Source organism: Spinacia oleracea, chromosome 2 (assembly GCF_020520425.1).
Source record: "Spinacia oleracea cultivar Varoflay chromosome 2, BTI_SOV_V1, whole genome shotgun sequence".
NCBI classification, from domain to species: domain Eukaryota; kingdom Viridiplantae; phylum Streptophyta; class Magnoliopsida; order Caryophyllales; family Amaranthaceae; genus Spinacia; species Spinacia oleracea.
The window spans coordinates 74,089,715-74,112,021 of record NC_079488.1 but is presented as its reverse complement, the minus strand read 5'-3'; the positions used below and the strand labels follow the sequence as shown (position 1 = coordinate 74,112,021).

General features: G+C 34.1%; 2 protein-coding genes across 4 annotated transcripts; one reads left to right on the top strand and one right to left on the bottom strand.

Annotated features, from left to right (window-relative positions):
• Positions 1–1,539: 1,539 nt before the first annotated feature.
• LOC110793559 (uncharacterized) lies at positions 1,540–8,374 on the bottom strand. Of its 3 annotated transcripts, none has more exons than XM_056837026.1 (3): positions 7,545–8,374; positions 6,609–6,774; positions 1,540–2,475 (listed from the first exon to the last, which is right to left on the bottom strand). In XM_056837026.1, exons 1-2 carry the CDS (start codon positions 7,848–7,850, stop codon positions 6,613–6,615), a joined length of 468 nt encoding a protein of 155 aa, XP_056693004.1. In that variant the 5' UTR covers positions 7,851–8,374; the 3' UTR covers positions 1,540–2,475; positions 6,609–6,612. The 3 variants fall into 3 exon arrangements, with proteins under 3 accessions (XP_056693004.1, XP_056693005.1, XP_021854134.1); XM_056837027.1 differs by having other exon boundaries at positions 1,540–2,472; XM_021998442.2 differs by lacking the exon at positions 1,540–2,475 and having other exon boundaries at positions 5,955–6,774.
• Positions 8,375–13,757: 5,383 nt separating this feature from the next.
• Positions 13,758–19,549, top strand: LOC110790766 (indole-3-pyruvate monooxygenase YUCCA2). Its single transcript, XM_021995535.2, has 4 exons — positions 13,758–14,857; positions 16,570–16,818; positions 17,932–18,054; positions 18,856–19,549. Exons 1-4 carry the CDS (start codon positions 14,168–14,170, stop codon positions 19,060–19,062), a joined length of 1,269 nt encoding a protein of 422 aa, XP_021851227.1. The 5' UTR covers positions 13,758–14,167; the 3' UTR covers positions 19,063–19,549.
• Positions 19,550–22,307: the final 2,758 nt, after the last annotated feature.

Sequence of the window (22,307 nt, the reverse complement as noted above, 5' to 3'; positions counted from 1 at the left end):
AATTTCCATGATTATTGCTTCGCGATTTACCTCCAGTTTTCTTCGCCATGGCTTCAGTGCACGATAGACCTCATGCGCCGAGAGAAAACGTGAGGAAAAAGAAAGCTACTTGTCTTTGTATTAGCATATTTGATTGCTATATGGTTGAATTAGCCGCTTGTGTAAAGTGTTCGGTGGATTAGAGCGTTGTTGTTAGACAATAACTAGTTTGACTAGCTGATTGAATTAGTTACTTGTGTAAAATGTTTGATAAATTAGCTGCCAGATGTTAGATGTTAATTTAATATATAAAATAATCATCAAGCTAGGGCATTGACATAAAACTATGTAGGTAAGTACGTAAGAGTTGTAATTTTTATCTAATAATAGGACAAAGTTGTCAATTTACACCCGTTTCTTCAGGCCATCCCAAAACTTTCTCCTAAACCTCTCTTAACCAAACTCTCCCATTAACTTTTTGGAATGGCCGAACCCCTAAATCACCTAATTATAAAAAAAAACACTTTCATCATTGTACCCCTCATAACCAAACACCCCCTCAACATTGATCCGTGGAATCTTTGTTCCTTTGAAGGTATATACGAAGTACCTCGCAAAGTGAATTTAGACGATTCATAATGCAAAGAACATTTGATGAGAGTAAAGAAGGTTATAATCATGACAAGTTCCTTTCAAGAAGTACGTATCAGGCCAAAAACACATTTGAGAGAGAGAATCTAGAAAGAAGAAAGCTAAAATTTACCAGAAGAATGAGATTCTTTTATAGAATCTTCGCATAATGGATGGTTGTCATTGTCCCTTGAAGAGCCTATATAGTCGGCGTTGCCTTACAAATCATGCATGATGACCGTAGTTGGCTTTTCGACTTTAAAGCAATTCATGCATGGTCACTGGTCAGGCCACTCACAACTAATCTGCACTCCAACATAAGCGTTTACTTGTTCATTGATTGACAACTAGTACGCATCCCAACCAATACAATGACAAAAGAATACATAAGTGAAGTTTATACCCAATGGTTAATTAAGATTATGGTCTGTGCACTATAGGTTTAAGGTTTGAATCCTTCATCTCAGTTTCTAATTTGTATTGCCAACTCTTAATCAGTGCCTCAGTGGCGGAGTCAGAAAATATAGTAGAAGGTAGGATTCAACCCGGCCTTGACCTAAGGATTCACACTTACTAAAATAACAATAGCCACAAAGACAAGGAATTTTTAGTGATATATTTATGTACTACCTCCGTCCCAGATTAGTTGTTACACTTACCTTTGCACAAAGTTTTAGGTGATAAGTGGTTGTTTGGTTATCAATTGTTATTTTATTGAAAAAGTAGATGTGATAGGAGTTAGTGGGGTATTTTTTTTAATTGAATGAGAGGGGGTGTGGGGACCAAAAAAGTTTTAGTGGTAAGAGAGAGATAATATTATAATTGTGGGGTCATTCCTAATTTAGAAGTGTAATAACTAATCTGGGATGGACAAAAAAGGAAAGTGTAACAACTAATCTGGGACGGAGGGACTATTAATTACTACTCCCTCCATTCCCTTTTGTTCTTCCCCTAAAGAATGTTGGGTGTGGTTTAAGAAAACTGAATCTTGGTTTGTATTGGGATATGAGTAATGATTGGGTGTAAGAATAATGATTGGGTGTAAGAAATTGAATAAAGTAAAGAGAGAGAAAGTATTTAATTAATAGGGAGAAAAGTAGATATTTTATTAAAGTAATGAAAGAAATCAGCAAAAAAATTCAGTCAAATGGGGTATGGGACCCATCAGCTGTTACATGGACCAATCAGATTTAATCATACAATGACTCACGTTTTTTTTGGCTGGAAATTAAGCCCAAACAATTGATTTCAGTTTCCCTCCAAATTTTCCCCCCAAATAAAAAAACAGGGGATTTTTAATTTCCCTCCAAATTTTTGAGGGGTTGACATAGTGAATTCCCTTTATAAATAGGGTCACTTTCCCCCCACAAAAGACCAAAATCTGACTTTTACCAAGTTCAATAAATACAAGCAAAACACCAAAATTTCTTCCTCAATTCAGCATTAAATAGCAAAAAAACAGGGGTATTAATGGCTTCAGATCAAGAGGATGACGATTTCCTCGGATTTTCTGATGATGAAGGCGATGGCATTAACTCCGATTCTGACTCAGAGGTAGGTGATGATGCTGCTGACTTGGTACAAGCTTCTCAAAATACTGCTGCTGATTTTGGGGACATTGGGTTTAATGAAGATGTACCAAACAGCACTGAATATGTACAGCAAGTACCAGAAGTAGAAGGGGAAGGGCACCAGCAAACTACCAACTTTCAAGAGGTACCATTTCTTTTTGATTTGAACTTTCCACCACCATCAGAAAATGCATCACCAATTCATCATCAAACAGCAACACCCAGAACAGATCATCATAAGCCTAGGACTCCTAGAATAAATAATGAATTGAGGCTTGAAATTTTGGTGTACCTGCTGAATAGAAAAATTCCAGATTCAGAAACTCTTTTGTTTGGGACAATAAGGGATGCAGCCATAGAATTTGATTACAACAGAAAAACCATAGGGTCAATATGGGACAAAGCAAAGAAGCAGAAGGCAGCAATGAATTCATATGTGGTGGAAAGTAAGTATCACAAGTGTGGCAGGAAAAAGGTTCAAGTCACATATGACTCTATTGCACAAATAGCCATGGGGGACAGAACATGCATTGTAGATCTTGCAAGAATGCTCAATTTGGGACCAACAACAGTATGGAGGCTCATCAAGAGGAAAATTATTAAGCCACACTCAAGTCCCTTGCATCCAGGCATTTCAGATGCATGCAAAATGGCAAGGATGAGGTGGGTACTCAGACTAATAATGGATTACACTATACCACAGGAACCAACATATTACAGCATGTATGACTTCATTCATATTGATGAGAAGTGGTTTTATTTGACTCAAAAAAACCAGAGAGTTTATCTTGCAAACAATGAACCCTATCCACATAGAAGTGCAAGTTCAAGAACCAAGATACCAAAATTCATGTTCATGGCAGCAGTAGCCAGACCAAGGTGGGGTGAAAATGGGAATTGTGAATTTGATGGTAAAATAGGCATATTTCCATTCACAAATGCAGTTGCAGCCAAGAGGACATCAAAAAACAGAGTAAAGGGGACCATTGAAACAAAGCCAGTGAAGTCTGTGAATCAAATTGAAACAAGGGCAATGATGATCAACATGCTAATTCCAGCAATCAAGGCAAAGTGGCCACCACATGAAGGGGAAAAGGTCATCTATATCATTCAAGATAATGCAAAGGCACATATATTGCAAAATGATCCTGAATGGCAACTACACTACAAACAAGATGGGTTCACTTTTGTGTTGACTCAACAGCCAGCAAACAGTCCAGATTGCAACATCTTGGACTTGGGATTTTTCAGGTCAATACAATCACTTATGCACAAGAAAATGCCTAAAACTGTGGAGGACTTAAGTGGAGCAGTGTATGATTCTTTTAATGAGTTGCATCCTAAGACATTGTCTAATGTGTGGATGACATTACAGTTTGTTTCTAATGAGATTCTAAAACACAAAGGCAACAATGATTACCAACTTCCACACAACAAGAAGAAGATTTTAGAAGATGAAGGCAGACTGCCAGAGCAAGTCAAGGCACCTATATGGGCAGTTAATGAATGCATGCAACTCTATGATGAATGGAAAGCAAACCAGTGAAGCAAGGTGAAAACAATTAGATAACTTTTTGTGTTTTGGGGACATGTTTTTAAATTGACAAGTAAAACCAATGTGTCACTTTTGTAAGCTTAAATGCAAGCATAACATGTAGGCAAAACATTTTGTAAGCATATCTTTTGGAAGCATCAATGAATGAATCTCATGTTTAAGTTTAGTAAAGTTTTTTTTCCATCATTCTTATTCACATCAATGTAGAGTAATCAAGGCAAGGCAATAAACATCAAATGAGTACATAACAAGAACAAGGCAGCATTGGCAGAAAAAGTACAAGGCACCAGAGGTAAGGCAGCATTGGCAACACTATAAACAAGGCAGCATTGGGTTCTTAAGAACAAGGCAGCATTTGCAATATCACAACTCTAAACACATCGGCTTCAAAATGGAAATAAATAATAATATCACATCATTTTCAGATGGAAATTATTCCCATTTTGAAACCGATGCGTCAAAAGATGTAATTTTGACAAAAACAATCAATTCATCATTGATAACACATGGAATATGCCTCACATAAACAAAGATTCATAAATATCTCAGAATGTCCCCAAAAATCATTGAATCAAACCCTTTCCAATTAAACTTAGCTCCTGAAAAACATCATGGATGCTAATGGTGCATGAGTTTGATTGAAAAACAAAGGGTTTGACACTCATAAAATGAAGACTCATCACAGATCACAAGGCATAAGTACAAAAACTTCTTCACATCACATCTCTAAGCACATCGGCATCCAAATGGAAAGAATGCATATCACATCATTTTCAGATGGAAATTCTTCCCCATTGGATGCCGATGTGCCAAAAGATGTAATGGTAAGGAAACAAGAACAAAGCAGCAAAAACAAGGAAGCAATGAACAAGGCAACATCATTGACTCTCAGTTTAGTTGTTTTACATCATTGACAGATTTGTTTCTAAATGATTTACAACCTCACCACCAATTCACCAAAGGGGATACTAGATCAATCAATGATGTGACATGATCTGTATTCCCTTTGGTGATTGGTGGTGAGGGACATGTTTAGAATCAAATATCTCAGGTTATCAACACATACATCACAGATCAGAAACACTAACATCATTGAATATCAGAAACACATTATACATGTTTTGCAATACATGAATTGCCTCTCCTGTCTAACCTGACATAAGATCTCAGAATGTCCCCAAGCATCATTGACACAAACCCTATCCCCTAACACTTAGCTCCGGAAGAGCATCAATGATGCTAATGGTGCACAAGTGTTATTGGAACATTGGGTTTGAGTCTCAGCAAATGAAAGACTCATCACAGATCAAGCATAACAATAACAATCAACAATGCATCAGATCACCATGAACTGATCAAAGCATAGGGTTTGAACCTCATCAAATGAAAGACTCATCACAGACCTCCACTGATTCATGGGACATGAAGCATTAAACAGATCATTAACATGTAGGGTTTCATTTCTCAGACATATTGACACACATCATTGATCAAGTAGTTTCAATACTATCATATCTTTAACATTCTTCTGCCGAATGGAATGATTGATATTCACATAATTTTGTGTGAAATGACATTCACTCCGTTCGACAAAAGAAGTTAAAGGACAATTATCAAAACAAAGATCTCAGAATATCAACACTAACATCATTGAATATCAGAAACACATTATACATGTTTTGCAATACATGAATTGCCTCTCCTGTCTAACCTGACATAAGATCTCAGAATGTCCCCAAGCATCAATGACACAAACCCTATCCCCTAACACTTAGCTCCGGAAGAGCATCAATGATGCTAATGGTGCACAAGTGTTATTGGAACATTGGGTTTGAGTCTCAGCAAATGAAAGACTCATCACAGATCAAGCATAACAATAACAATCAACAATGCATCAGATCACCATGAACTGATCAAAACATAGGGTTTGAACCTCATCAAATGAAAGACTCATCACAGACCTCCACTGATTAATGGGACATGAAGCATTAAACAGATCATTAACATGTAGGGTTTCATTTCTCAGACATATTGACACACATCATTGATCAAGTAGTTTCAATACTATCATATCTTTAACATTCTTCTGCCGAACGGAATGATTGATATTCACATTCCATTGTGTGAAATGACATTCACTCCGTTCGACAAAAGAAGTTAAAGGACAATTATCAAAACAAAGATCTCAGAATATCAACAATCACATCATTGAAGATCACAAACCTCCTAATATTGATCTCAGAATGTCCCCAAGCATCACTAAAACAACTCCAAACCACAAACACTTAGCGCCCGAGAAATATCATTACTGATACTAATGGCAGCACGAGCATTTGTGGTTAGTTGGACTTGTTCCTCAGCAAAAAAAGACTCATCATCGATCACAATAAATAAAGGGACATTATTGTATCCTAAAGGGACATGCTTGGACATTAAGCATTCAACACCAGGCCACAGTGAGAGGACTGAAATAACTCAAACCCTATCCCCAAATTATATTCATTTCATGCCTTTACTAATCCAAAACATAGTTATACTGATCAAATCTCATACTCACCAAAGCATCATATTTATCATACACAAAACATACCATAAAACAGGGGACATTAAGCCATCAAATCATGTTCATCACACAGACAACATTCCACAAAATTTCATAACCATATGGAAACACCATCATCCAATCATCATTATCAATATCAATATCATAACTTAAAATATCTAACATCAACATCCATACAACTAATCACAACATCATCATCCAAACAACAACACCCCTGGCCAACAACAGATCACAGTTGTTGGCATCCACCTTATGACTCCACAGCTAGCCAGCATTCAATAAAATGAAAAAAGGGAGAAAGGAGACAGACTTATCTAAGCATCATCAGATGCTGAAGCCGATTTTTTTCCCTTTTCTCCTTTCTTTGAGGAGGGATAACCAGATGAAAGTTGTCCTGGAGACCCAACAGCATCACCATTCTCATTTTCACACTCTCCAACATACACCAGATCAAATGAATCAGACCCACTTGGTTCCTTGCAATCAATAGGGGACAAACAACATGATTAGTGCCATCATAAAATAACAGGGGACCATGAATTAAAATCAGATTTAATCAAACAACTCAAAATAAAGTTCCAAATAATTTCAGATCACCATGGTTACCACATGCAATGAGATAAATGAAAGCAAATCACACAATAATTCCATTAAAATCCAACTAATTTTCGGAATACATCCAGATCCCATTTTTACCCAAAAAATGTGAAATAATATCCCAAATACATCCAGATCCCATTTTTAACCACATGCAATGGGAAAACAGATCAACAAAACACATGAATATTCCGATTTTCTTCAACTAATTTCCAAATAGCTCCAAATAAAATCAGAACTCAATTTTAACAACATGCAATGAAAAAACAGAGCCCAAAATAAAATCAGAACTCATTTTTAACAACATGCAATGAAAAAACAGAGCACAAAATAAAATCAGAACTCAATTTTAACAACATGCAATGAGAAAACAGAGCAAAGAATAACATAAAAAACCCGAATGAATCCAACAAATCTCCAAAAAATCTCCAAAAAATTCGAACAAATACCAGATCTGCATTTTTAACACATGCAATGGGAAATCAGAGCAACTACTCCAGAAAATAATCCGAGTTTAATGAACAATACTCCAAATAAATCAAACATTTATCAAATCCCACTTTTTTAGACATGCAAACTTTCATCAAACCATTTTAATAAAACCGACATCAATAACCCTAAATAAATCGCAAAAAATCAAAATTAATACCTCATCGGAATCTCCTTCACCGAAAAAACGCAGATCTGAGGGAGTGGGTTTCCGATCGTCATATTTTGACTCAACCTCCTCTCCTGGCTCCACTTCCCTCTTCCGAAACCATTCTTCCAAATAGTTTCGAGTACTCGTATTTTCTTTTTGGGCCAAATACAGATTGTTTTTATATTCGGCGGAGTAGGAATGCTCGTTATTGGGACAGTTGCACTTGGATCCCCAATCACAGTTGGAATCGGGGATTCTTTGACCAGAAGTTCCCACCCCAGAATCACCTCGAGTTCTAGACAAAGAAGAACCCATAAAGTACCAGAAAAACAGAGATCAGCGACGATTAGGGACCAAAAAGGGGACAAAAATAGAGGGGATCTGATCGGAAAATGATTCCGAGTAATTTTTATGAACGTTTTTCTGCGAAAACGTTTCAGATTTGCGAGATTTGGAGAGGAAAACCCAGATCAGAGGCGGAAAACCTAGGGTTTTCTCAAGAACAGGGGAGGAATTTTAAGAGAGAGAGAGAGTGAAATAAGAGAGAGAGAGAGATCCGAAGAGGTGAGAGAGAGAAATCAGAATGAGAGGTGAGGGAGGGATTGTGAGATAGGGACGGGTAATAAAGGGAGGGGGGGTAGGGTTAGGTTAATTAATTAAATAAGGTGGGTGGGGTAAAAGTGGGTGGGAAAGGGTAGAATCTTAGGGTATTTTTTGTAAATAGTGGGGAATCTTAGGGTAAATTGGTAAAAAAACTATGGCCAAAAATAGTAAAGATTCAGTAGGGGAAGAACAAAAAGAAATGCTAAAAAAGGAAATGGGAAGAACAAAAAGGAATGGAGGGAGTACTTATCTCTCTAATAATTATTTTTTTAAATGTTGGGGGGCGGCCGCCCCTGCTTGGCCCCCCTGCCTCCGCCACTGCTCTTAGCAGGCCCGGCCATTAGGAGGTCTGGTCGGACCTACAGCACCGGGCCCAAAATTTTAGGGGGCCCAAAAATTTTTTTTCTTCCCGGTTTTAAAGCTTAAAAAAGAAAAAGAAAATGAGCACCTTCCTTCTAACTTCCCTTCCCCGTATCCCGTGATTCCAGTTCTTCCTCAAACTCAATAACGCTTCAAATTCTCTCTCCTTCCCATTCTTTGATTTTCCAAAAATCAGTCAATTAGACAATTAATTTCCTTAATTATCTCTCCTAAACACCGATTTCTTCTCCTACAATTATGAAAAAAATACCGTTCATCTTCGTTTACAGATCTATCTACCCATTCAATTCATTTTTTGAGAATACCCACCTAAATTTGTGGTGTTCAACGGATCAATTTCATATATTTATATATGAATCTTATCAAGATTCAAGATCTATTCATCTACAATTCCGAATTATTTTCAATTCAAAATTTCGAATTCTTTTCAATTCAAAAGAGGGGAATTGACGAATTGGGGAAATTTGTGTGAAACTGAACTGGGCCTGAAGCATCTGCGGGAAGGCAATTTCGGATTTCTTTTTTTTCTTCCGTTAATCCGTTCTTCGTTTGGCAAGGAATCCAGGTTGTATCTTTCTTTAATTCTTTCGTTCTTCGTTCTTCTGTTCTTAATGATTTTAATCGTTTATATTTTTCTAATTTTATTGCTATAATTTTTATGTATTTTTGAATTGTTGTTTGATTTTTCAATGCTGAAATATTTAATATGAATTTGTAATTGTTAAATTGTAGTTATTCTATTTAAGTTTTCGATTATTGAATTATCAATTATGCCTCCTAAAATCGTTTATACTCTGAGATTTCTGTAATCTTCTTCATTTTCTTTAAGATTGTGGAAATTGGATTTAGTGTTGTAGGTGGAAATTGGATTTAATGTTTTGAAATTCAGCAAAAACTGGTTAAATTTTATTCGTCAAACATACTTCATAATTCTGGTCTTGGTTTTAATTAGCATATGACATAATTCTGGTTTTGTTGCCTTAGATTCTGGTTTGCTTAGGCCAATCTGTTGTAGTGTTGTTGTTGTGTACGCCAGTTGTTGTGCAGGCTTCTTGTTCAGATTTGTTCATGTTGTGCAGGCTGCCAGGCTTACTGATGCTCATCTGCTGCTTGCACTGCTCATCTACTGCCTGACTGGTGCACAGGCTGCCTGATTGGTGCAACTGTTGCACTGTGTAAAGGCTGGCCTGCTGTGCTCTACTAACTACTGCTGCTGTGCTCTATTGTTGCTGTGCTGACTGCTCTGCTACTTGCTTGGTGTGCAGTCTGACTGCTTGCTCTGCTAATTGATGTGCTGCGTACTCTACTGCTGTGCTGTGTACTCTACTGCTGTGTTGCGTGTTCTGTTGGCTACTGGCTACTGCTGCTTGCTCTACTAGCTACTGCTGTGTGTTCTGTTGCGTGCTCTACTGCATTTTTTTTTAAGTAGCCGTGTCCACTGCAGTTTAGTATTTTGTGTTGATTGGATAGTGTTTTGCATTTGCTTGTGTAATAAAAACACGGAGTATGTCTTATTTACAAAGTAAATAAATAAATAATGCTTTTAGTTAATAATTGCGCAAATTTTTTTTTTTAGGGGCCTCATATGAGCTTCATTGATAAGCTTAGCACCGGGCCACCAAATTGCCGGAGCCGGCCCTGGCTCTTAGTGTAACTGACAATTAAAGTCGTTTAAAAAATTTCGGAGACCCTATTTAAATACAAATTTGGGCCCCTAAATATATATGACACACGACAAATATGTAATCTATATATGTTCGATCACCCAAAAAAAACAATACTCTGTAACAAAAAATAATAATAAATCTAATACTTATACAAAGTGGGCTTTCTTGATTTTGAGCCCAAAAAAATAAGGGGACGTAAACGATAGGGTTGTTTGCACTCTCTTAAAGACGGGCTTGCCGACAACAAGATAGATTTTGTTGGTTGATTACTACGAGATAAGCTCATTATTAGGGTCTAAGTTTTACAAAAAGTCACCAATTGAGACCTCGCTTTTTTTTTTGTTCAATACTAGGGACCTAAGGTTAGATTTCTTATAGTTTAACTCAACTTTAACTAAAGGTTGACTTTCAAACTAATAAAATAAATCAAAAATAAATTATAAGAGTTATGAGTTAATACTTAGTATTATTTGTTAGTTTGTCAATTTTTGGGGGATTTTATTGGGTTTATTTTGTTCGTCTTTATATTTGAGTTAATAGGTACTTGTTAATTTTGTGATTTTGTATGATAATAATGCTGCTAAATTTTATGATTTTTTGTTGATTTGATTTGTTATGCTTGTTTGAGTTTTTTAATTATTTTATTTTATTTTATGTTTGATTTGTGATTTTTATACCTTAATCACATAAGGAGAGTAAACTGTTTGCATGATTTCTAAATAGATTGAAAGTAAAATGACGTTCGGCCATTGGTTCGAATGATGATGCTTTTTAAAAGGGTGACGTGCAGTGGGAAGTATGATAAATTGATACATAGTACGAAGTGTTTTTAGGTTGTGACTCGTATACTCCTTTTCTTTTTTAAAAAAAATGGGTCGGACCTGGTTGAGTTATGCTAAATGGGTCATCACTCGACCTGACTGAATAAGACCCGAACCGACCCGTTTTATTTATGTTTTGACCCGACCTGCCCTTGACACAGCCCATTTTATAGGTCTATGTTAAAACACTCACGAGAATATTTTGATGTTGTTGGGTTTCTATGTTAAGTTATGTCCATATTAGAAATTAGTTACTTAACATTTTATGATCAAATTATCACTAATTGTGAACTATAATGGAAGAAATTCATTAATAAAGGAAATAGAAATTAATGTGGTGTTGATAGCTTCCGATGATTTAAGTTCAAGAGGGGGAAATTGGAGGAGTAAGAATAACATGCAAATAATTAATTAGTTTTGTACTTTTGCAAAAATAAAATGTTATAATTATATTTCTTAACTCATAGACTTAACATTTCTTTAACCACCATAGTTAACTTTTGCCATAAAAGTAAGATGATGTCCCAATTACTGATCAAAAAAAGGTTAGGTCCCAATTGGTGATTTTTTTGCAAAACTTAGACCCCAATCTTGGGGTTAACTCTGATTTATATATACTCCATCCATTCTGAATGTTAGTCTCTTTTGGAATCTAAGACAATCCAACAAAAGTACAATTATCACATGAATTTCAATAGAATCTATCCCATATGGGTATGAGAGAAAAATAATTAAGGGGTTTAATGGGGATAAAAGTTTACTTGAGAGTAAATAAGTAAGATATTTTGGATATTTATAAGGGTATAAAAGAGATAAATGTTGGACAAATAAGGAAATATTCCAAAACGGACTAATTAAAAAGAACAACTCCATAAAGAAAGGGATAGCATTTAAGAATGGAGGGAATATATGTTTTTATGTATCTACTTTTCTAATTAGTGACAATGAGTGAGCGGGTTAAAATTACTACCTCTGTTTTAAAATGATTTTTACGATTTCCGTTTTAGTCTGTTTCATAATGTTTTTACACTTCGCTTTATTCTATTTATGGACATGAAAAGTTACTACCTTACCCTTCTTACCCCAAAATATTTACAAATTTTCACTCATTTTCTCTTACTTTATTAAAAAAAAATTCTTACAATCATCCACATTTTCACACATTTCTCTTACTTTATCCATATTTTATTATATTCAACAAACTTTCTCATTTTGTCTTAATATTTGCGCAAATATTAATCCGTAAAACTTACGTGTCTTGCACTCCGATAGGAATTATAAGACTGTAAAAATAGAAAAAGAAAAACTATACTTTATGAAACAATGAGTCAACTATGAACATGATGAATATTCCAAATTACAAATGTGTCAACAAGTAGTCAAATCCCCATACCCAATTCCGTAAAAGTGAGAATTGAACGTACAAATATATGATGCCACCATGCCTTACTAATGTTACTCCGTAGTCTGTACTCCGTAGTATGCAACATGTATGGTCGTATGGAAGATAGTCAAGATACCAAATGAGTAAGTGACAAGTGTGCCGTTATATTCTCCCTATAACTTGGGAATTTTGTTCTCCAACTATTTCCATGTATGTTGGGATACCATTGGTAACTACTTGTACTATATAGCTTTCCACCAGCAATTTACCAGCGCACTATATCAAGTTATTTTTTTTATTTGTTTCTGGGTGTAGGGGAAACGATAAAGAACAAGATAACAAATGATGTAAACGAAACTTGATCACAGGTCTTGATTACCACCTCCTCAATACTTTTACCAACTAATCTAGTTGACATTCACACTATATCAAGTTAGCAATTGGTAGTGACTACACCAATGAGGTTTTGACCTAATTGTTAAGTAGCATATCTAAGATACACCAAGTGGAAATTGTGTATAACAGGTCTTAGGTTCGAATCTCCTCACCCCATATGTATTACTCTTGTGACTCATTTGCACAATTTTTTTTTAAAAAAGAATAAATAAAAATCAAATATGCATTATAAAGCATATATATCTAATATAACTCAAGTGGTAATCTTACCTACTTGAAAGTTAGAAATTGATGTAGAAATTGTCTCCTTTACTTTATACATACTACTTGTTTTTTTCAATTTTATTTTTGTTTTGCATTAAATTGTATGTTAAGTTTCGACCCACTATGCATTACATGACTGTAAAACATAAAAAAAAAAAAAAAAAAACATAAAAAAAAGTCATAAAATAATACAGAGTAATAAGTAATTTAGTTGAATAAGTATTATTAAATAACAAATAAAAATCTTTTCGGATTTTTTTAAAAAATATACTTTCTGGAAATTTAATAGATGAATAAATAATTGTCCTTAGTTTATATGCAAATCGATAACAGAAATAAAAATTATCCCTTTTTTATACCATTATTGTTACCATAAACCATTTAACAAAGTGTTATTTACCCAATAAGTAACAACATGTTCTCTTCACCTTAATCTTACTAAACTAATATCATTTTTTACTGAACTTAACTTATTTTACTGAATACTAGGTATGTTCTTAAAGTAAACAGAACATGCGACCAAATAATGAAATAATAGTTTCTCACAAATATCGTTACATATCAGTAGCACGGATACTAAACTAGTTAGTTATTGAGAGTACTGAACTATTCTAAGCATAATACATGTCCCACAAAAAAATAGCTAAAAAACTACTTCTTTTGACTCCTTCACCACCATATAAATTGACACTCCATTCAACTTCCTCCTTGATTATATCACTTGTCAAAACACCAATCTATCTTCCTATATATATTTACACTCATATTGAGTTTTAAGCCAAAAATCAAACTCTTTTTAGCTTCTCTTCTTCCAATACCCTTTTTGTCGACCAAACTTAAATTTTTTAGATAGGATTAAGAGCTTAATTGAAAAATTGCTTAAAAATTATCCAAATTTTTGGATAAGATTATAATTAAGAATCTCATTTCCTTTCCAATATTTATCCCTTTCTATAATATATATTTGATACGATTGATTCTCTAAATAAATTAAGAATATTCATTTTTGTTTAGATTTCTAAAACTCGAAAAATTCTATCGATCTCCTTTGTCATGGGAGAAGCTTAATCATCACTAGTACTACTACACTACTACGGAGTACATACTACTAAGTACATGGACCCTATTAAAGAAATGGAGGCCAAGTTAGCAGAAGACCCTCACCCGCAATCGCAGTCGGCGGTGAGGCGGGTGTGGGTACCAGGCCCGATAATTGTCGGGGCGGGCCCATCGGGTCTGGCGGTAGCAGCGTGTTTGAAGGAAAAGGGAATCCCTAGGTTAATCCTAGAACGGGCCCACTGTTTGGGCTCGCTGTGGAAACTACACGCCTACGACCGCCTCCGGCTCCACCTCCCTAAACAATTCTGTCAACTACCGCATTTCCCATTCCCACACAGCTTCCCTACTTACCCAACCAAGGAGCAGTTCATCAGTTATCTTGACGCCTACGCCACCCGCTTCAACCTTCAGCCCATTTTCGGGCGATCGGTGGTAGGAGCACAGTACGACACCCGATACGGGCTTTGGCGGGTGCTCGTAACGGGGCCGAAGAAGGAGGTTGTAGAGTATGTATGCCAATGGTTGATAGTGGCAACCGGCGAGAATGCGGAGGCGTACGTGCCGGAGTTTGAAGGAAGGGAGGAGTTTACGGGGACCGGGGCGGTAGTACACTCAAGTGCGTATAAGAGTGGGGATGAGTATAGTGAGAAAAAGGTGTTGGTAGTTGGGTGTGGAAATTCAGGTATGGAGGTTTGCTTGGATCTTTGCAATCATAATGCTTATCCTTCCTTGGTTGTTAGGGATTCTGTAAGCAATTTTTCTCTATCTCTCTACTCTCCTTTTCATTCATAATTAAAGTTTAAATTCTTTTTGCATTGCACAGATTTCGATGATGATTTGATTGTTTAACTAATCAACTATGGAGTTATTTACGATATCACGAAATCCAATATTTGATGGTTTAACTAATCAACTACCATGAAATAATCCATGATTGATGTGGTGTGGTGATAGATAGAGATTAATTGATACTTTAATTTAGGTTTTGTTAATTTGAAAATTAATCATCCCAAGACGGAAAAGGGTTTGTTAGGGTTTATGTTTCTTGAAATTTGATCTTTATAGGGAGTTATTTACGAAGTTGCCAAAAATATTATCAAGCTTGAATGAGGTATTGTTCACCAAATATATGTTTCCGGCGCTAATTTATGGGTATAATTCAAGACTTATACACTCATGTCATACATGTATGAAAAATGAGTGTCATAGTTTAAGGTTAAGTGAATGATCCGAGTAATACAGATTGAGAATAGTTTGTGCATTTTAGCAAATCGTATAAAATGGTTTAGTTTTGAGTTTGGGGAAAGACTATTAAAGAATTACCTTTGAGTATAAATGATGATTGGTTGTTGGTAGCGTTGAGCTTTATTTTCTTTCTTTCTCTCATCGTGGCGTTATTAATTCTATATATATTTATCGTTGATTAATTAATTAGTAGGGAATGAGAGACCGGTTTTTTTTTTAACACATATATACTCCATTCTATTTTTATAAAATAAAAAAGCAATAGTGGAAAAAGGGACCATTTTCTTGAAATATTTTTAGTAAGTACTTTGAATGCGCTAATATGTTGATTCTAGATGAGATTATTAACAAAAACATTACCAAGTTAGGAATACCTTTAAGCTCAAAACATACCATAATTGCCACTATCTTTAAGTTCAAACAAAATAACTAACTAAATAAATAAATAATCAATGATAATTAAGTTTTCATGATTAGTGGAATAAATTCCCATTAAGGTCATATTTTGGATTAGTTTCTTTTTTTGGATGACGGCCAAGTACACCATATTTTGTCCTTTGAAAAAGAAGATCTAATTACCAACTTGATTTTTGTTAAAAAAAGTTGCAAGAAAAAAAAAAAAAAAAAAAAAAAGTTGCAAGATCCAATCATTGGCTTTAACGGTAAAACTTTTGCAGTCTTCTTTTAGATCTTTTTCATGCCAATATAGTGTACTTCACTTTCTTGGACTTCGTTTGCATGCTGAATACTTTTGTACTAACAAATTTGGCATTGCATATATTTCGAACTTGCTCGAAATTTGAACCCTAAATACCACGGGATGATTTTCGCACACCTCTATTTTGTAACCACACACTTCTTAAAAGGGAGATGAGTGTGCGAATATCATCCTTGGTGCGCAGATATCACCTTCCTTAGACCACAGGTCGAGTTATGAGATGGAGAACAATGCATTGCTCCACCATCTAAACTCAACCTACTACAGAGCACACTGCTACGAAGTAGTCGTCATAACTAACATCCGAGTCCAATGGTTAAGCCAATGATTACACAAGTTGTAGTCTATTCTAATTGTAAAATCTATATTTCGAGATTTAGAATCTCTGTGGTAGGATATTGTTTTAATAGTAATATGATGCATAACCAAAATAAAATTTGTGTACCTGCCACTGACCTTTTATATCTCCACTTCTTTTCCTTTCTTTCCCATTTAGGTACATATACTTCCACAACAAATGCTAGGAACTTCAACTTTTGGATTGTCAATGTGCTTATTAAAGTGGTTCCCACTGAAGTTAGTGGATCAATTTTTGCTTCTAATCTCTCGATTAATGCTTGGTGATACGGCCCAATTAGGCATAAGTAGGCCGACGATTGGACCCCTTGAATACAAGAGCGTCTCAGGAAAGACCCCAGTTTTGGATATTGGGACTTTTGCTAAGGTCAAATCTGGGAATATTAAGGTTTGTTCTTTCATTACTCAATAAGATCAAAATTGACACACATGGATTAGTCGGAGTCCAGTAAATTCTGAATTAACTCTGAATTATTGAATGCACTTTAACTGTATAGACTACTTTGTCGTTCCAAAATTATGATTTCATTTACTATTAGTATTAAGTGGGTAATGATTGTTATCCATAATCCTAGCTCCCCTTACATAGTGCTTGGTCCAACTAAATTAACTGAAATTAATTTTTCTAGATTTAACTTAACTGGAATTATTTTTGCCGAAAAGAACTTATTTGTGTGTTACATTGCCTAAAAAACTATTTTTGTTGAGTTTATATGAACAGACTTGTCTGAATTATATTATTTGAACTTCTTTTGTTGGAATAAGTCAAAATAAGTCGAAATAAACAGATACTAAGACATATTCCAAAATATGTAGTTTTGGCTTACAATTAATGTCGAGAGAGAAATCAACGAGGAGCGATATTAAGATAATCAAAGTCTTAAGCTTAAGAAAAATAATACTGGGTGTCAATTGAAAAATAATACATTTAATAAAGAAGGTGTTAAATTGAAAAAATAATACATTTAATAAAGAAGGTGTTCAATTGAAAAATGGTTACTCCCTTCGTCCCTTTTTTTCTTTATTTATTTTATTTCGGATTTCGTATTTTGTTATTTGTATTTCCTTTTATATTATCACATAAATTTCTTCCTATTTTATCAAAATTTGTGTCCAATGATTATTTTAACCAATTAAATTCATTGAGTCATTTAATCTCTCACACTTTTTCATTAGGGCATTAAATCTTTCATATTTTCCCAATGTCAAATTGTTGATAAGAGTGAAAACATTATAAATAAACTATTTAAAATAAAATAATAGAGAAATCTCAATATACATAATTTATTAGTCGTTAAATCGCTTGCATAACCAAACGTAGAAAACAAAAAGGGACGAAGGGAGTACCCATTTGTATTGAAAAACAGAGGAAGTAATGAATTGACATGGATCGAGAACAACCATTCATATACATTGGTGCTAATAATATTCTAATTTTGATCTTTAATAAAAATGGTCCAAGCAAGTACTAACTTTAATAAATCTCGAATACGTTACACAGGTTTTTCCTGGAATTAAAAGATTAACACGTCAAGGGGCAGAATTTGTTGATGGAAGAATGGAGAATTTCGATGCTATCATTCTTGCCACAGGTTTTAAAAGCAACGTACCCTCTTGGTTAAAGGTATGCATCTTGCTTCATTTTGTCCAACGGTTGTTTTTCCAAACACTTGTACAAAATTGTTGGCTACGATCGATCGATATTTCATGAGTCATGACGGTCATATTCCCTCTGTTCCAAATTAGTCGCAATTATAAGTCTTACATATAATGTAAAAGAAAATGCGTGGTGTAAATCATGTAGGTAAAGCGGCGTTGTGGAGAAAAAAAATATTGTTATAGAGGGGGAAGTGGGATTTTAAACATAAAGTGAAATTAGTGGACCCCTTTTTGAAAATGACGATCTAATGTTATTAATTACTCCATCTGTTTCTTTTTGTTTGTTACGTATTCTTTTTAGGGTTTTTCACAATGTTTGTTACGTGAGAGAATCTTTTCTTTTATAAACTTATTATACTATCATTTTTTGTGCCATCTTTTAATTTTAATTGGTCCAATTTTTTGAACTCATTAAATATCTTTGCAATTTTCCAAGTATGTTAAGTTATCAATCTTTGTGCTTTTCCATTATTGGTTCATTTTGATAAATAAAATAATTTTATTGGTTGTAGTAATGATTAGTGGATTGAGGTTTTAGTTGGGTTTATTTTTTAATAAAAAAGAAAAAGAATTTTTATTAATTATTACTACGTATACGTTAATAAACGTGCAAAAGTCCAAACATAACCAACAAAAAGAAACGGAGAGAGTTGAAACGAATGAAAGAAAGAAGTGTTGTGATTAATCTGAAACAAATTCTTATTATTTGTGAATGAACTATTAACATATGTACAAATGTATAATGAAATGAATGCAATTTTTGTAGGATGCCATGTTTTCGGAGAAAGATGGGTATCCAGTGAAACCGTTTCCGGAAGGATGGAAAGGTGAGAATGGGTTATATGCCGTGGGTTTCACCAAACGGGGCTTGCTTGGTGCATCTCATGATGCTATGAAGATAGCAGAAGATATCGACCGAGAGTGGAAAACTAAAGCAAAGCAATTGATGCAACAAAGATCGACCTTAAATTAGGGCTTGTATTTTACCTTTGATTTTGTGGTTTCTTGGTATCATTCCATGTAAATATTTTTTGTGTATATAGTTCTAGAAGTGCCCTAGGTAGGCTCAACTAGAAAAAAGAATTAGGACTTAGGAGGATAGAATATCAAAGTATATGTCATCTTCTTTCTTCTTATAAGAAAAAAAGACGAATTTTAGATTCGATTCAGTATGTATATGTTTCAAGGCAATTTTAGTATCTAGGATAAATTGACATAAATAATCCCAACTTTCACACATCTTATAAAAATGATCCCAACTTTGAATTATTTTAGAATAATCCAAACTTTAGGGGTTACCTTTTCAAAATAATCCGAAATCTTTTTTTTTTTGTCATTACTAGTCAATTTTGGGTCTATTGTACATAGGCAAATTGATAGTTTGGATTATTTTGAGAATGTAACCCCTAAAGTTTGGATTATTCTAAAATAATCCAAAGTTGAGATTATTTTAAGAAGATGAGTGAAAGGTGGGATTATTTATGTCAATTTTTCCTAGTATTTATACATATATACTTGAGCTACTAGTATATGTGTTATTGAATTCAGGGTTTTTATTTAGGAAATTTTGGTATTTACTACCTTAAAAATATATCACTTTCTCATTTTAAAGTTAAGATATCTCTTTTGTTTCTTAATCGTTTAAAGTGATTCAAAGTTCATTATTTTTCTTTTTCTATAGGGATTTTATTGAGAACGGCATTTCAAAACAATCCGTTTGAAAATTCATAAATATTTTAAAATTTTACAAATAATATTTAATTGATTTTAAATTTTACAAAATTTTAAAAGCAAGATCCCTATGAAATCTTTACAAATAAATTAGAAGACTGGATTTTGAATCACTTAAAATTATTAAGAAACGAAAGAGATACCTCAATTTTAAAATGAGAAAACTGTAAAGTGGTACTAAATACAAAAAACTTGAAACTTTAAGGTAGTAATTTAAAATAAAATTTTAGTAATTTAAAATAAATTTTTGATTTAATCCGGAATTTAATTGTTGAATTTTGTTAGCTTTTGGACGAGATTGAATCCGGAATTTAATGATATAAGTTAAGTTTTATTTTAATAACGACTTCGTCCAATAGTCTTCATTAGCACAAAATCAGAATTCAGAATCAATTATAGTCTCAATCACACATGGATTTCCCCTTGCCAAAACTCTTAGTTGATAATTCGAGTGGCTAAAGGTGAGCCATGGACTCATAGTGAATTACGTAGTAAATACATCCTCAAGCTATGTTCTATACCGGTCTGACCTGATTTTTTTAATTTTGTACGTAGTAAATACATCCTCAAGCTATGTTCTATACCGGTCTGACCTGATTTTTTTAATTTTTAATCGAAAATGATAAAGCTCGCAACATGCGACCTTTAAGTCATGTCACAATGATGACATGACATGCTTATGTGTCACGATTTAAATTAGAAATTAAAATATTTAACTTATATAACCTATTATACACGTTTCAAAAAAAGTTAGTAGAATCTTAAGATTCTAATTTGTTTAAAATATTGCATTGATAGTAAAAATACTCCGATAACGCATAGCCTACGTGTCGCTTATATATACCAATTAAACTCCGACACGTAAGATTGCGACAACATTTACAACTTGCGACCTTTATCATCACCCTTACATTTTTAATTTGGCCTAGTCTAATTCTTCCTATTCATGCCTGGTTTTACGTAGACTAAGTGCTTCTATGAGTGCTTTTGTCATTTCTGGTCTGATTTTTTTCGTGATTGGGTATGATTTTTCTTATTTGTTCTAATATTTAATAAAATAAACAATAAATGATAAAAATAAGGTGAAGAGAATATAGTCTTGATTACTGGTAAACCAAAGTTTTATTATGTAAAGAAAAAAAAAATTGAAAAAAAAAAAAAGAAAAGGAGAAGAGAAGAGGAGTTATAAGAAAAAAAAAACACGAAAGTCGGCAGATGAATAAAAGAGGTAGGGGCAGAAGGATTTGATAAAGAGAGGGAATTTATGTAAGAAGAAGGGCCAATTATTTGTTGGGCCCCATGACGTGGGCTGGACATCTTAGCCTCAATTTATATTTTATATTTTTATTTTAATTTCGTGATTGAAGAAGACGAAAAAGAAACTTGTGAAAATTACACTTTGGATGTTGACCTCCGATGACCTTTCTGAGTTTGCAATCTAATCTATCATTCATTTTCCATCTCTGTCGGAATAAACCCCACCTACTTCTATTTATTCTCCTAACCCTAAACCGGCCATAAATTTCAACTCTCTTCACTCTTCTCTTAGTACGATCTTAGGTGGCTTGGACGATTTTTGTGTGGTAAATGTAGGGAATATTTCAAAGAAAAATAAGAGTTTTGTTGGTGGATTTAAGGATAATGTGAGACTTTTAATAAAATAGGAAAAATTGACAGCAATAGTTCCAAGTTCCCAACTATGGTTAGACCGCTTTAAAAAGTTTCAACGTTTGATTGTTTTAGGGTGATCCCAACGTACTTTTTGGTATCATCGATCTCAAAATTATCTTCGCCTATAGTTAACTTGCTCAACCGGTTAGTATAGTCACGTGAATGTGAGGAGATTGAGTGAAGAAAGAAATAAGGGTGATTGGGCCAAGTTTTTTGCGGCTATATTAAGCGGTTGAAAAGTTTAATTATGCATGAGGATTGAGGACCTTTAAAATGATACCCCTAAAAATTAGGACCACCCCGAATCAATCGCTGACATTATATTTAAATGCATTTGAAAAAACTATTGCGAATTTTGTAAATGCCTTGACGATTTCTTGTAAGTAGGTAGAAAAATGTGAATTTTTTGTCTTAATTCCAGCCTCATTTGACGATTTCTTGATATATATCCAATTTGTTATGAATATCCAACAGAATATACACTTCGTACTAGAGTTTTAAGTATTCACTATTCAGTATCAAGGGTAATAATGCTAGCTACATATAGGTATAGTTAGACAGTTAGTGTGTCCCGTATTAAGGTTATACTACGTATATGAAGTTATCAAATACTCCGTATCATAAAACATGTAGGTATAGCTAGCTAGTGTAACTACTCCGTATATCATTGAATTGAAGTCTACGTAGTGGCAGATCGGATTTTAAACAGTTTAAGTTCAATAGAAGAAGTTAATGAAAAATTGTGGAGAATACTTCATTATATAAAGCCTCGGTGAGGCCATCTATATGGCCTAATGAGCAGGGGCGGAATTAGGG